Source organism: Primulina eburnea, chromosome 3 (genome assembly GCF_022965805.1).
Source record: "Primulina eburnea isolate SZY01 chromosome 3, ASM2296580v1, whole genome shotgun sequence".
NCBI classification, from domain to species: Eukaryota; Viridiplantae; Streptophyta; class Magnoliopsida; order Lamiales; family Gesneriaceae; genus Primulina; species Primulina eburnea.
This window is the reverse complement of record NC_133103.1, coordinates 14,167,557-14,183,464: the sequence shown is the minus strand read 5'-3', so window position 1 is coordinate 14,183,464 and position 15,908 is coordinate 14,167,557. Positions and strand designations below refer to the sequence as shown.

The following is a 15,908-nucleotide window of genomic DNA, read 5'->3' as shown; positions in this document are numbered from 1 at the left end:
CTAATGTGAAATTTTTGTAAGGTACGACGAGTGAAAAAATTATAATCTTAGTTTTGAAAAAATAATAAATAACAGCAAGTGAAAAAATAATGTTGCTTGTATAGATTCCTAAAACAATTACTCAAAAAAGTCAATATTGTGTTATTGACTAATTTAGAGATCCGTCTCGCAAATACGACCCATGAGACCGTCTCACACAAGTTTTGCTTATTGAATTAATAAATGTTAAAAGAAGGAGAAAATTTGTGAAATGAACGAGATAAGTACAAATAGAAAATGTGAAATTTATGTAAACGTACAAAGAGTGAAAAAAAATCTAATCTTATTTTGGAAAAATAACAAATAAAAGCAAATGAAAAAACAAGAGGGAAGAGGCCATATTTTAGGGATGGACGTACGTATAATGTATTATCCCCTTTCAAAATATTAAAGTTTTGGCTGAATTTTTTTTATATATTAAGTTTTTGAAAACAATTTTATTTTATTTTGCAAAAGCTAGAAAGTTGTAAATTTTAAATGAAGGCAAATTGGTCTCCTGGTAGATTTTTTTTTTTAAAAAAAAAATCTATTTACGAAGAAAACATATATTCACCAAGTAAAATAAGGAAGCTTTTAGAACCCAATCCAAATCTTGATACAACTACAGATTACGCTAATTTTAATATGTACGTGTCGGCAATTCTATATAAATACGTACGTACATGGGCAGCCTCCATTGTTTTCAAGATTGATTAATTAAGATCATGCATTGGATTCAAGCTTTTAGAACCCAATCCAAGAAAATCCAACTGAAGAAAATCCTAAGCAAACAACCCGACACAAGTGCGTACGTACAAATTACTCGATTACGATAAGTTGGATTCTAATACACCTGAAGAATTAAACCTGATAAAAATTGAATGATTTGATTTGATTTGATATGTACGTGTTTCTAAATACCGAATCCAAACCGTGCTTGAATTCAAACAATATTATATATACTCGGCCAATCTACATACATGGGCAGCTTCCATTGTTTTCAAGATTGCAAAGAAACGAAGAATTAATTAAGATGCATTGGATCAGAGGAGAAACTTTGGGCAGAGGGGGTTTTGCCTTTGTCTCTAAAGGCACAACCCGACAAGATGGCTGCCTCAGTAATATTCCACCCATAGTCGCTGTTAAATCTTCTAAATCATCCCACTCCAACTCTCTTCTCAAAGAAAAGAAGCTGCTCGATCGGTTCAACCATTGTCCCTTCATCATCCGATGTTTCGGGGACGACACCACCCTAGAAGATGGCCAGGAACTATACAATATTTTTCTCGAGTACGCATCCGGAGGTTGTTTGGCAGATGTCATCAAATCTTGCGGCGGCAAAGGTTTGCCGGAGCCTGTTGTCAAAAATCACACGAGATCGATTCTCATGGCTCTTTCTCATATGCACGCACTCGGGTACGTGCACTGCGATATTAAGCCACACAACGTCTTAATGGTTAAAGGAGGTGACGAGAAAACGAGCGGGAACACTTTTGGCGAAGAAACTGCAAAGCTCGCAGATCTCGGAAGTGCTATTAACATGCGTGGCGGCGATGATGAGGATGACGGGGGATTCCGGGGCACCGTTCTTTATGCGGCACCGGAGTCGATAGCCAATCAAACATACGTACCTCAATCAGATGTTTGGTCTTTGGGATGCACCCTCTTGTTCATGTTGACTGGGAAATCGCCTTGGAAGTTCGACAACCGGACGACTGCCGTGGATGTGATGATGACTATCGGCTGTAGTGATCAGATTCCGGAGATCCCCAGTACTAAGAAGATTTCGAAAGAGGCCGTAGATTTTCTCAAGAAGTGTTTTGTTAAGGATCCAAGATCAAGATTTACTGCCGACATGCTTCTAGATCATCCCTTTGTCAAAGCTAGAAACGCCTCCCCTCATGCCGGAAAATGCAGCAGCCACCACCACCACCACCACCGTTATCTCACCTCAAGATTATCTCACGGCATCAGTTCATTGGTCCCCAGCTGTTTTCATGTCGTCGACTCTGCTGCAGTCCGTCCTGTTTAATGTGATCAACGGCTGAACAAAAAAGTTGTAAATAGATCTATTTTTTCTATATATTTTCCAAATTTTATTATAAATTTCCGATGGAAAGCATGTACATGGCCTCCAAGCGTACCATGCACTCTTTTTTATCTAAGGCGGAACCAGTCCAGTCCAGCCTTATGACATTGAATGTAATTCAGCATAAATTCTTGGTAAAAAACCAACCGTCATCTTCTTATAAGCTATAAAACATACGAATTGTCGTAGTGTTCAAAAAATTTGACTTATACAATCACTTTTAGATAATTTTTAATAAAACAACAAGTATTTTGTCGTAAAAAATACTTAAATTTTAACATTAGATTTTTTTTAATGAAAATATCGAATCATAAATTTTAATTATTTTTTCTTATGACTATTTTTATTATTAAAACCAAATTATTACAAGTTTTAAGTGATCATATAAGAATAAAAATATAACAAAAAATAAATTTACAATAATAACAACTTATTTATGGTCCTCAAATTTTGTAGTAAAAATTATTATAATTCTTCAAAAGAAATGTACTTGAAAAACAAAAAACAAAACAAAAAGGCCGATAAAACATGATATTAAAGAGAAGGAGGGTTCTCAGACCTAGCCTTCTCTCTCACGTTAAAGAGGAGTCAAGGTCTCAAACTCCGTTTTATTATACATTTTTCAAAAACACAATTTTGCTATATTTCTTTGAATATTTTTTATTATAATATTTATTTAAAAAACCCTATCAATGCATTGGAAAATAATTTCATTTAATTAATTATGCAAAGATATATGAATATCTTCATGTTCTGAACTTGTAGGCAAATTAGACTATAAAGGTTCTCACCTCACTTTAGCTCAAGAATGGTAAATATTCGGTTAAAGATGATTACCATTTGGAGACTAGAAGTTGGGACACTCCACCTTTTAATTCTCGGCAGTCTCTTGGCACTTGGTGGCGGAAGATTGGAAACTCAGATTACCACCGAAAGTTATTATATTTATGTGGAAAGCTTCAAGAGACATTATTTCCTACCGAGGTTAATTTGCTTCTCATCATATTCCAACTCATGGGACATGCTCGATATGCAATTTTAATTATGCATCTACAAGTCATTGTCTTCTTTTTTGTTTAGTTATTAAGGATATTCGGAAAAATACTCCATTTTGGTATTGTCTGAAAAAACATCGTGATGCTTACTTTCTTGATTGTATTTTACATGTGTCAAAAATTTTTAGCTAGGAGGAATTCGAATTGTTTGGGATCCTTTGTTGGGCGATTTGGCGTGAAACTTATATTCGAAAGCGCGATGCCGAGGGTAAGAGCATGAAATTTAGAGTAGATTGGGTTTATGCATTTCTAGATTCGGTTCACTACTCTAGATTAAAGTGTGCTATCTCATTATGTACTTCACAAATCTCAGCAGATCATTTATGGAATCCGCCTAGCCCTAACTTATTTCGACTAGATGTTGATGCGAGGTTCGATGCCAAGCTTAATAAATTCAGTGCTGGAGCGATAATTAGAGATTCACGGTGAGTAACTAGAGGTGCTCATGCACTTATCATCTGTAATCCCGATAGTGTCCTTGCAGCTGAAATTCTGGCTATTCTTTGTAGTATGGATCTTTGTCTACACGTGGGTGTTTCTTCTGTTTGGATTTATTCTAATTCCAAGGAGGTGGTTCGTATAGTTCTCAACCCAGATTTTAACACTGACACTGTTGGTGTATTGGCTCTTGAAGTTAATTCTGTGTTCTTAGTCAATCATTTTGTGTCGATCAAGCGTATGTGTCGTTCGACCAATATTGTGGTACACTTCATTCAATAGCTCTTTCAATTTATTTTGACTAGATGAAAATATTTCATTTTGATTTTCTTGTATTGTAACTTGGGATTTATCGACTTGATGTTATAAATGTTTAACTTTAAAAAAAAAAGGAATTATGTAAATATATTTATATAGTTTTCAGTTTTTAAATTTTAATTGGAATAATATGAAAAAGTAATTTATATTTACCAAAATATCATATAAAATAAAATTTTACGTGAAAGGGGACCCTAATTTTTTTCTTCTAGATGAAAATGGCTTCCAGAATACCTCTCAAGCTTTCCCCTAAATTCCTCCGCCGATGGTTCTTTCCGAACCCCTCCTTTCCTACTTCCGACCAAAGTTATAAACTTTTCTCCGGTTCCAGAGTCCCCTACCCAAAACCCCGCTGCAATAATGCCATTTACAAGCACCAAAGTCAAATCAAGATACCCAACTTTTCTGAAAAAAGCCCACAAAATGGCGAAGTGGTTGATTTTTGTCGAGTTTTTATTGTGCCCAGATCGATTTCTAGTTCTCTTTTTAAAGCTCAAGATGCCCGTGTTTTTTTTAACCCAGTGTCCGGCTGTAATGTAATGTATGATAAACCTAGATTCTTTTCTTCCAATTTAGACCAATCGTCGTCTTCAGCTGAACAAATTTCCGACACCTCTATTAAGAATCCGAATCAGAACCAGGAATTCAAGCATCAAGAGATCACTGGGCCGACCGTCGATCGGGATTTATCAGCATTAGCGAATGAAACACGCGAAGTTCTTGAGATGAAGATGAAGACTATGTACAGTCTAAGTAAGGCTTTGGCTGGATTAGGCCTCGTGCATCTTGCGTTGGGAGCTTGGACAGCATATATTACACGAGATTCTTCTATTCCAGAGGTGTTGATACAGAGTTTATTGGCTTTTGGGATGCCCTTCTCACTTGCATTCATGTTGAGGCGAGCGTTGAAGCCAATGTACTTCTTCAAGAAAATGGAGGAGCAGGGTAGACTGCAGATTTTGACCCTTACTCTTCAGATTTCCAAGAATTTGAACACTTTTTTTGTTCGTTTTCGCGGAGTTTCTTACTTGTGTGTTGCTGGAGCATGTGTTGGTTTGATCCTTGTAGTGTTTTCCCGGTGAAGCGCTTGACACGTCTTTATAAAATTTAAGATATGAGATACATTTTTTTCCTGAATTTTCTTGGAGAGTTGTATTGTTTTATTGATAATGAATTATTAATATTTGGTCAACTCGATGATATGTGTGCTCTTATAAATTTAAAAGCAATGATGCACAGTTAATAGAGATGAATGATCAACATGGTAGCAATTTTGAGCATTTATTTAGTCATCTTGGTGCTTGAGCGACCTTTCATAATATTTTTTTGGAGTCTTTTTTTAAGCATTGATTGTAGCATCCACAAGTCCATAGAGTTTGTTAGCTTTGTTGCCTTAAAAGGCATCAAGCTACCCTCAAGGGTGAATTTGAATCAGTTATCAATGGTACAATTTCTAGATGTTAATTTTCTTATGATGACACTTGATGCTAATCTGGCATTTCTTTATGTTTCTTTACAATCCTAAGCTTTATTGAGTAGATTTCACGAAACAAAAGATGAAGTTAATAAAGTAAATGAAAATGGTTGGCACTATACTTAACATCGAACACTTCATTTGTTTCATCCATCCAGTATAATAAAAGGGTGAACAAATTGACTAAAATTTCATTGTTCTCTAATTTTAGTACAAGTCTTGAATTCTCGTGTTGTATTATGTGATCTTATGTTATGTGGACAACGGATTGCTCTTAAGTAGCTGAACATATAATAAGTTGTCTCACGGTATCCATGTCTGTTTTCTGGGGTTCAACCATGGTTCTCGACGCGAGGGAGAAAACTTTGCCGCATAGTGAGTAGTTTTCTGAGCTCAATCTTTTTTTTTTCTCGTTTTCTGGATGGAGTCAAAATATCTTGCAGTTAATATATGCTTTCTTTGGTTTCTTAGTAAATAGTTTAGTCCAAGAATGAATCGGTTTTCGGTGTTTCAAAACTTCTGGTGCATTTATGTTATTTATATGGCTAAACACTTCCCAAGGGTGGTGCCCTTGGACGTAACAATGAAGCGATAAAAAATTGATTTTGTATGTTACTGAAGTGTTTGGTTGATGGGATCAAAATAGTAGATGGGTAATATTTTTTTGTAAAAAGAGTCTTGTTGCTTAAAGCCCCAAACTCCACTTTCTTCACCTTTTTCTTTCCTCCTCCCATGTTCTGTAGTATGCTCTATTCTCCTTTCAACTTCTTCATTGTCCATTTAATATCAACATTCATTTCGGGTGATTATCATTTATCATCTCATGGAGGAAGGGGAAAACTTCCTCAACATTTATTTTTCATTCCCCGAACTCAAAATAATGTCCAGTAACGTCGTTTTTTAATTTATTAGTCCATCTCATTATAGTTATCATCCATAAAAAAAATCGAACCATAATTCAGGGCGGGTTTGCAACTTCTACTTTTAAAAAGTGATTAGAGTTAAAGATTACGAGGAAGCGTAGAAAATTTAAAAAGTGGTTATTATTCGAAATCAAAAGTGAAAAATCGAAAATATATTTGATTATGTTTTTAGAGTGAGATGGTTTCACAAATCTTTATCTTTGAGACATGTCAACCTTCTCGATATTTACAATAAAAAGTAATACTCTTAGCATAAAAAATAATATTTTTTTGTTGATGACCCAAATCCCAAATAAGAGATCTGTCTCATAAATACGATCCGTGAGACCGTTTCACATAAGTTTTTGCCAATTTTTTAAGTCAAAAGCCAAAAGTTAATATTATTTTTTTTGCAAATACCCCTTTAATGATGATACTTATCAAACAAAATTTCATATGATCTGGAGTTATCGATATATGCAAAAGTTGCGATGTTATTGAGGATTATGTCGTTAAATTTTGTCAAATTCAAATGTTTCATACAGATAGTGAAATATACCAGTAGATTTATTTATTGACAAAATTCGTAATATTTTTTAATTTTATTATTGACTCAAATATTTTTATTATATATTTTTTATGTATAATATATCCTCCAATCAACAAATTTTAATTTTAAAAAAAGCTCGTGATACTAGCTGGCGCTGTTGGCGGACGATTGCCACGTGTCTCAAGCGAAATAATTTAAATTAAAATTGTTGAAACCCAGCCCGTGTGTGGAAATACAATCACCGCTTCTCGATTCATCTTCCATTATTGTTTTTAGAGTGGGTATCATGTGATACCGTCTCACGGATATTAATTTGTGAGACGGGTCAACCCTACCCACATTCACAATAAAAAGTAATATTCTAAGCATAAAAAATTATACTTTTTCATGGATTACCCAAATAAGAGATCCGTCTCACAAATTCAACCCGTGAGACCGTCTCACACAAGTTTTTGCCTTGTTTTTATCGTATTTGCTACGGCGCCAATCAGAAGACGAAACGTGTGAAAAACCACGTACACCGTATCAGCCGATAACAACTCATTTCATCCTTACCACCTCTCCTCCTTTAAAAATGTAACCTATGTTCCGCTTCTACGTCTCTCTTCCTGTTCGCTTCGAGGTTTCCTCTCTCGAATTACTTTTCTGTATATGATTATTATAATCTAATCACCAATTATTTATGTTGATTTATTGTTTGTTTCTGTTTTAATGTTAATTAACAGGGGATTAGGAGCGTATACTCTGACAAATTATTCCCGTCTGTCTCCTCTGCGAACAGGTCAGTTTGATGTCAAGAGACATATCCATTTTTGGTGTTTTTGTTGTCTTGATGTTTTAGTTAATCGTTGATGTGTGCTGATTTCTGATGGTGTTTGATTTGGGGACTTTGTTTGATCCATTTATGAAACCCTTCTTTTAAAAAAGAACTGTTGAGTTTTCGTTGTAGTTTTGCTTAATTACGATGCTCGTGCATGTTTACAGCCGCCGTCCATGTAGAATTGGCAGACCTAGGTTTGGATTTTAAGATTTCATGTCTACCTTTTTTTTATGATTGATTATAAGTTTATACCCCTTAGAATATATTTTATATACGGCTCTATCTGATGTATAGGGGGGGAAGGCGGAGTCCTTTTCCTTTTAATGGGATTTTAATTTATTTGTCTTGGAAAAACCAGGGGCCTTTTCCATTTAAAGGGATTTTACGATTTTGGACTTTGTTAATACTTGCTGTGCGTGAAAGCAATTGTCTAACTCGGTTGAATGCTGTGGAATTATTTTGACTCGATATTTTCATACAAGATATGAAGTGAATGAGATGTTGGATGCTCAAGGAGACAAGGACGAGAGTAAAATGTATGTTTGTAAACAGTGTAAGAGGCAGAACAGGGGGCATTTCATAGAAATTATTGTTCTCCAAAATTATCTTTAAAATGGTGGAATTTTCCTTTGAACTTTATTTTGATGAAGAAAAATCATTTTTATGTGCATTTGAGGTGTCTAGTGTTCCCTGGGTTAAGCTTGAATCGGAAAGCTGCGCACACTAGTATCAAGGGCACAGAACTTGCTAAGAATTCACCCTCTTGTAATTACATTTTCAGCGTATTGGAGTTTTTGCTGCGCAGCAACGATTTCTGCTTTTACCATTGTGTTTTCACCACCTCTCTGCACTTCAAATGTCAAAGAAGATTTTGGTTTTGTTCGTTAAACTTTCATGAAAGCATGGATACGTTACTAATTCAGTGATGCTTTTTATTCATCTCCACTTTCTCAATTATAAATTGTTAAGTTAAGATGATCGGGAAAGAGGAAGAGCCGAGAGTGCAGGAAGATTAGGGGAAGAAGAAAGGAGTACAAGAGGACAACTGGAGAAGGACAAGTGGAATTATTTGGATTGATAATAGGTCTTAGATATAGGAAAACAATAATATTTGGAGTATCCTTAAAGTTAGTGTGTTCAAATTTTAGATCTTGTCTCCTTGAGCTTTCTGGAATGAAGATGTAGATTCTTTTGCAAAGTACATACATTGCAAAGTTTTTTATGGATCCTATTGATACTCGAAAAGAAAGGGGAAGATATAGAGGAGATGAACAAGTGAGCTTTTAAAAGGAGTTCTAGGAGATGGCAATTGATATAGAAAAACATCAGATATTGGCTTGCAATATGGGTGCGACTACATTTAAAAAAAAAAACAATGTCTACTGCATTGCACATTGTAATTTAAACCATCTTGGTTCAAATCAAACGCAGAATATTGTGTCTTGTATTGATGTAAGATACGGGTTGTGAATGAAACCAGAACAATCCTAATGAGAAACTGACTTGTCTTCTAAAGGTAAATTTAATTATTACTAATGAATATTTTAAGCATTATTTATCCTCATCCATGTTGAGTCGATTTTTTTTTAATTGATGGTGGATTTCGCAAATAATAACTATAAGTGAGCCAAGTAGGCATATTCTGGTTTTTTTTAAGACAATGGTATACTGATTTTTTAAACCTTGTCGAAGGAAACTAACAAAATGGAACAAAATGAGACTGGCTGTCAAACCCCTCAAGCTCCCATCCTTTGTGTCAACAATTGTGGATTCTTCGGAACAGCAGCAACTATGAACATGTGCTCCAAGTGTTACAAAGACCTTGTTTTGGAGCAAGAACAGGCCAAATTAGCCACGTCTTCCATTCAGAATATTATGAACGGGAGCTCAAGCACAGATGCATGTGACCTGAACGTTGCTGCTGTAACTGATGTTGTGGCTGCTTCTCCGAAGATCGAGGTGGCGTCAAAGCTATCATCTTCTGCATCAGCAGCAAATGAAGAATGCAAGGAGGTTAAAGAAGGCCCAAAAAGGTGTGGGGCCTGCCAGAAACGTGTTGGTTTGACTGGTTTTAATTGTCGATGTGGCAGTATTTTCTGTTCGGTTCATCGTCACTTCGACAAACATGAATGCAACTTTGATTATAGAAGTGCTGGTCAGGAAGCTATAGCTAAAGCCAATCCTGTTGTCAAGGCAGAAAAGCTCGACAAGATATAGAAGATGAAGCTGGCAGTCTTGAATTTTGCTGCACTTTGTTTCCTGCGGGGCATTTGCGGGTTGGTTTGTGTTGCTTCTCATGCGTTTGTAGGGCGTTAGTGTCGTCCAATGCTAAAATGTTTTTGGTGTCTTTCCGACGTTGGGAAAAAAAAAGAGACTTCGTATTTGAAGCAGTGATGTAATGTTATGGCCTGGTATTTGGTAGTTGATTTGGCCATCTCTTATGCTGGTGGTTTTCGTTGACTTGTATAATCTGCTAGTTGGTTGGTTTATTTGAAGGGTTTCTTTTATGCTTCCAATTGTTCCGTTCTTTAATTTCTTTGAATTTAGCAGTGAACTTGGGGATTGATTGTAACTGGCTTAAAGAAATTAAACAATAAAGTAATATTTATGAATTTTGATTGATTTGATTATTAATATCAAGTATTTAATTAATAGAAAATAATTTAAGAAATTAAACAATAAAGTAATATTTATGAATTTTGATTGATTTGATTATTAATCTCGTTCTACTGTTTATCAGAAATATATTTTGACTTCAAAATATTATTTTTCGCGATTTACGGATTTATCATTATTTATTTATATTTATTGAAGTTTGTGATTTATTAATTGTTTTTTATATTATTTGGATGTGTAGCAGGCCATATTAAAATTATTAATCACACTTCAGTTTCATTTTTTCTTTTACTAGTTCCAAAACAGCATCCCTTCATTTTTCTTTTGAATCCAACAGAGAATTCCAATGTTATGCTATATGGAGTGTGTTTCACACATTCAGAATAGATCTTCCCCAAAACCATAACTGGATGAGTAACTCGATGAAAGCAAGGCGGCCCCTAACTCCGAATAGGTCTAGATATTAATAAATCTGGAGAACATTCATGCAAATTACAGCATTTTAAGCTTCTCTATGATAGCAGTTCCACATATTCCTGCAACTTTGAAGGAAAAAGATCGCTGAAAGCAATGCATACAAGACTTTAACTTCCGAGAGGAGGAGGAGCTGAGTACAAAAAGAAAATGTCTATGCGCCGTCTGGCTGAACAAATGGATTGGCGATTTCATCTGTTCCATCTGTGGGTGAAACAAGCATCACAGCAGTACCTCGACATACCTGCAGTTCACCAATCGCACATTGCAAGAGTAAGAAAAGTGTGCAGCTTAATTTTATCCTCGTCACAATATCAAATAAAAGCTCCTCCGACACATCATGCTGTCCACTATTGTGCTGTAAATTTACGGAACAAGGTAGGTAGAGGACACTCAAAGTCTTGAACTGCAACTAAAAAATCCAAAACTAGAAGTGGCAATGAGCATGGACCAAAAGCTAATTGTGGCACAATATGATGTTAGGAACTTCTGAAGGTCGTCACATTTCTTTAAACACATGCACTTCATCCTATCAAATATCACAGCTTGCAATGGTCGATCAAAAGAAGTGAATAAGATCACATGTGGATTCGGAAACCTCAGTTCGTATGTAGAGTAAAAATAATGTGTATAAGATGCAAGAACATACTATCAAACCAAGGCGCCTGGTTTGATCAGTGGTCTTCAATGGATCATCAGGATCTGCAGTCCAGGATCGATATTTAGTGGTGATGCTCTTCAACTACGAATCAATAAGTAGCAATCATTTCTGACTTAAGAAGATATAAAAGCAATCTATTACATTTCATGTTATTCACAAAGCAAACGGCACTAAAAGCAATGGAGATAGGAAGTCATAAATGTGTTTTATTGATTTATAATAAGCAAGATCGCAAAACAAGTATCATCCTTAGGGTTCACCAAAATGGATTAAGGCATGGCTGCTTCCACATCTCTGAAGTTAAAAGACGGTATAAGCATCAATATGACAATAGACGGCAAAAAAAAATATAACATCCAGATAATTTCTCCCCTTCAAGATATTCTCATCATATGCAAGACTTTCAACCTATAAGAGTGGAGTTCTTTTATAGTCATGTGACCAAGTGGTCCTAGGTATATGCATCAATACGACAATAGACGGCAAAAAAAATATAATATCCAGATAATTTATTCCCTTCGATATTCTCATCATATGTAAGACTTTCAACCTATAAGAGTGGTAGTTCTTGTATAGTATGTGACCAAGTGGTCCTAGGAGATTTGAACCACTCATCTAGTGGAAAGCCAATGCAGAAACATGCATAATTGAAAATAGAGGGAACACAATCCACATATGCCAACAACAAGCAGAAAATCACCTCTCAGAAATTCTACTGCTTCGTCCAGGACAAGATTCAGCAATTGGTCATACCCTTTGAGAGTTCCCGTTACTGCAGGGAAAGATATAGTTTGTGCATATAGATGATAAAATTAAGTAACCACATATAACATTAAATCATGGTTCATGGAGCAGTTGGTTTTCAGAAACATTGGTCTCAGATTCCATGAAGGCAGGCGCATGAATGTGAATTTCTTTAAAACAAAATACAGAATGTTTTCTGAGGAAAAAAATAGCTTGCAAAATAAAAGATGATTCTATTGTCCTCACGGCGAGAAAACGATAGCAAAATTGTAGAGTGCATTGCCTGTAGAACCCAAAAGCCATGCATGATAAATAGCGTATGGCGGCAAAACTAATTGGAGAAGGATCCTTGTAGAGTACTTGTGATTTCAACGGATAAAGACGTGCTGAATATTAATCCTAGAAAGGAGTCGAAAAAGAAAGTAGAAAGATGGTCAATAAGTGTAGATAGTTGAATGATTCAATTTATCGAACTGTTTTATACACCTCTAGCTAGAACAATTATCACAGCATACACGGGTTTTTTGAAATATATACCTAATCACCGACTTAGTGTGATGCGTTTGACTCAAATGTTTTTTCCCCTCAAATTGTTTCAAAAGACATGGACGTAATAACGTCGATAATTTCAATTGAAGATTCTGGGCGGTGTCATGGCAAGATCACATCAAGAAAAGAAAGAAACAGTTGTAGGCAGTTCACACTCGAGAATAATGTTTAAAGGCGGACGATGTAGCTACAGAATTAAGACATTAAGCCACTGACCATAGTAAATCAAGAACCGAAAACTTTCCGAATATCTGATAAGGAAAAAAAGGGACAAAAAATGACCTTGTCTTCCACCAGTGAGCTTGACTTGAACACCTTTGTCCACAAATTTGGCTAAATCCAAAACTGTTTCTTTTCTGCCAGACTGAAATAAAGAGATACAACAATATATATAACACATTTTCTAGAACAACTTTAAATCAAGGAACTAAGCCTGCGATCGCATGTGCAGATACTATATATCAAAACAGACCAACAATATTAAAACAAGGATTAAGACGAAGAGTGTACCATGTTCAGCAAATCGACCAACTGAGAGCAGCGAAATGTGCTACAGCCTCTGTCGACACAATGATAAGCCTGCGACCATCGGAAAATTGAGTTAACAGGATAAAATTGAAGCAAAATGTTCTGAATAGATTTACCGGAGAAAAATGTCAGCTTGCGATTTCCGATATGGAGTGAAATTGGAAAATGGACAGATTTGTGCCCTAATCTCCGAAAATATTGATGTCTTTTATTTACGTAACCGCATCCCTTAAATTTGTTGTAATTACAGCAAACCCATAAATATTATTTCATTGCAGATACGTCCCTATTCTTCAAATGAAATTCTATAACCCATTTAAAACTTATATTTGTTAATTTGCCCCAATTTGTATGTATCATAAGATTCATACCCTTTTTAAAAAAGCAAAAATTTGTGTGAGACGGTCTCACAGATCGTATTTTGTTAGACGAATCTCTTATTTTCGTCATTTATAAAAAAATATTATTTTTTATGTTAAGACATTTATTTTCAAATATGTATCTAAATTGGGCCTTGGAATTTAGAAAGCCTTTTGGGCCTTAAAATAATAAGCCAGCATGCAAAAGTAAAAGGCTATAGAGGCTAGAGCTATATAAACCTCAGTCGAAATGACCTAGGGACTGTCTCCTGCTCCAGGGAAGAAGAAGGCGGTGCATTTGTTAGCTGGATCGGCAGCAACAATGGTGGAGAAGGGCGGTAAGGCCAGAAAAGAGGAGGTCGTTGAAAGAGAGTACACCATTAATCTGCACAAACGCCTCCATGGATGGTACGATTTCTCTTTATGACTGTGTTTTGAAAATTAAGATTAGAGATTTAGATCTGTCAGAATTGAATTTGTTTATTGTTGTTTGTTGAAGGTTTGAGGTAAAGTTTGATGTTTTACAATATATCGCCTTTGCTCTTTCGTTTAATTAAGTCATTGTTCCGTATATTTGTCGTTGCGTTTTTTTACTATGGTTTAATTCAGGTATTTTTTGGGCGATGGTTGATGTTTTCTGTACTGTTTCCCCTTGATTGGTGTTATTCCTTGGCTCTGTATTTTAGTTTCTTCTTCGAACTGAGGCCTTTATTGAGTAAATTGGATAAAGGTATATTGGTAGAGTTTCTGTGATTATTAATCTGAAACTTAATCCGAGTTATGCTAAATTCATTTTAATGTTTTAGTAGCATTTCGATATAGTTGACTGTCCTGCATGGGTCACTGTTTCAGGAACATTACTGAGAATGAGCTATAGAAATACCAGGAACGGAAACGGTAGCACTTGATTATATGTGAACAGAATTTATGAAGAATTAATGATATTAGAACAACAAAGTTGAATACTTTGTCTATTTTTCTTCCCCTGCTGTAGTCCTGGTGATATTGTGCCGTTACTCTAGTTGATCATCTAGCTAGACAGGTAACTGAGTAGTGTCCCTGCCCAGAGAGTGTCCAACACTGCATCAAATTATTTCCACTATTTAGGTCCATATCCCTTGATGGCTACGACAAAAAAATTCTACTATCCAGACATATTCTAGTATGATGTGTAGTTTACGGTATTTTATGTGTTAGATCCCGAATTGATATTATTATTATTATTTATAATGTTGATATCTGGTGAACGAGCAAATTTTATTTTTTGTGCTCTATCTTGCTATGTCTTGTGTCATTGTCACATTAGTGTGGGTGGAGAAACATTAACCCTGCTTATCTGTCATTCTACCTTGAGTTGCTGTGAATATGAGTATCTGAGCATACTCTGTGTTGCCTTTGTATAACCTGGGTATGCAATCTGAGTGCAGCACCTTCAAAAAGAAGGCTCCTACTGCTATAAAAGAAATAAGAAAGTTTGCCCAGAAGGCCATGGGAACCACTGATGTCAGAGTCGATGTGAAGTTGAACAAACAGATATGGAGTCGTGGAATACGTAGTGTGCCTAGGAGAATCCGTGTCCGCATTTCCCGGAAAAGAAATGACGATGAAGATGCTAAAGAGGAGCTTTACTCTTTGGTGACTGTTGCTGAAATTCCTGAAGGAGGGTTGAAGGGTTTGGGCACCGTTGTTATTGCAGATGAATGAACTTTTCCATTTTTAGCATTTACTGAAATTTTGATGTTATTCTTCAAAGGTTTATCGTGTTAAGATACGGCCGTCTTTTAATGGCAAATGTCATTTTGTTACCGATGTTAACATGCTTTTTGGTTTGGCTTGAAATGTTTGTTTACGTTCGATATTAGCGAAAGGTCTCAGGGCACTATAATATTGGATTGGACTTTGGACTTTTGATTTACGAGAGTTATGGAGTATTTGCAATTTTTTTAAAAATATATATTATGGAATTTTCTTTCATGCTATCTCTAAAAAAGTTTTAGAATTTTTTCTTCATAATTTTGTGACAAAAATATTCAAAATTTTTTAGTGGCACACACTCTTTAGAATTGACGGAAATTTTAATTTTGGACTAATATTATAAAAATAAATATGTAATGTTTAGACGAAGAAGATCCTAGCTGCGATTCTAAATAGAATCATTTATTTAAAAAAATGACATAATCTTGAAATTACTCGAACTCGCCCTTGATTTGTTGGTCCAATAATTAGTTCATTATATGCCAGATAAATAACGAGAAACCTAAAACGATAAATGCATGTGATTAATGGTAAAACTAGAACATTATAAAGTCATTC

At 35.3% G+C, this 15,908-nt stretch overlaps 5 protein-coding genes and 1 long non-coding RNA gene across 6 annotated transcripts; 4 read left to right on the top strand and 2 right to left on the bottom strand.

Annotated features, from left to right (window-relative positions):
* The first annotated feature begins 1,051 nt into the window (after positions 1–1,051).
* On the top strand, positions 1,052–2,054 carry LOC140828300 (mitogen-activated protein kinase kinase kinase 20-like). Its single transcript, XM_073191289.1, has 2 exons — positions 1,052–1,484; positions 1,521–2,054. The coding sequence occupies exons 1-2, from the start codon at positions 1,052–1,054 to the stop codon at positions 2,048–2,050; spliced, it is 963 nt and encodes a 320-aa protein (XP_073047390.1). The 3' UTR covers positions 2,051–2,054.
* A 2,054-nt stretch (positions 2,055–4,108) lies between these two features.
* LOC140828299 (uncharacterized) lies at positions 4,109–5,161 on the top strand. Its single transcript, XM_073191288.1, has one exon. The coding sequence runs from the start codon at positions 4,131–4,133 to the stop codon at positions 4,998–5,000; it is 870 nt and encodes a 289-aa protein (XP_073047389.1). The 5' UTR covers positions 4,109–4,130; the 3' UTR covers positions 5,001–5,161.
* Positions 5,162–7,320: 2,159 nt separating this feature from the next.
* On the top strand, positions 7,321–10,180 carry LOC140826707 (zinc finger A20 and AN1 domain-containing stress-associated protein 4-like). The gene is made up of 3 exons (XM_073189211.1): positions 7,321–7,466; positions 7,570–7,625; positions 9,357–10,180. Exon 3 carries the CDS (start codon positions 9,369–9,371, stop codon positions 9,879–9,881), a length of 513 nt encoding a protein of 170 aa, XP_073045312.1. The 5' UTR covers positions 7,321–7,466; positions 7,570–7,625; positions 9,357–9,368; the 3' UTR covers positions 9,882–10,180.
* On the bottom strand, positions 7,750–9,360 carry LOC140826708 (uncharacterized). The gene is made up of 2 exons (XR_012116862.1): positions 8,575–9,360; positions 7,750–8,354 (listed from the first exon to the last, which is right to left on the bottom strand). It is a non-coding gene; the product is annotated as an uncharacterized lncRNA (long non-coding RNA).
* A 539-nt stretch (positions 10,181–10,719) lies between the features above and the next one.
* On the bottom strand, positions 10,720–13,472 carry LOC140826705 (sm-like protein LSM7). The gene is made up of 6 exons (XM_073189209.1): positions 13,353–13,472; positions 13,219–13,287; positions 12,991–13,072; positions 12,116–12,187; positions 11,404–11,456; positions 10,720–10,998 (listed from the first exon to the last, which is right to left on the bottom strand). Exons 2-6 carry the CDS (start codon positions 13,219–13,221, stop codon positions 10,909–10,911), a joined length of 300 nt encoding a protein of 99 aa, XP_073045310.1. The 5' UTR covers positions 13,222–13,287; positions 13,353–13,472; the 3' UTR covers positions 10,720–10,908.
* Positions 13,473–13,833: 361 nt separating this feature from the next.
* On the top strand, positions 13,834–15,400 carry LOC140826704 (large ribosomal subunit protein eL31-like). The gene is made up of 2 exons (XM_073189208.1): positions 13,834–14,003; positions 15,023–15,400. The coding sequence occupies exons 1-2, from the start codon at positions 13,918–13,920 to the stop codon at positions 15,297–15,299; spliced, it is 363 nt and encodes a 120-aa protein (XP_073045309.1). The 5' UTR covers positions 13,834–13,917; the 3' UTR covers positions 15,300–15,400.
* Positions 15,401–15,908: the final 508 nt, after the last annotated feature.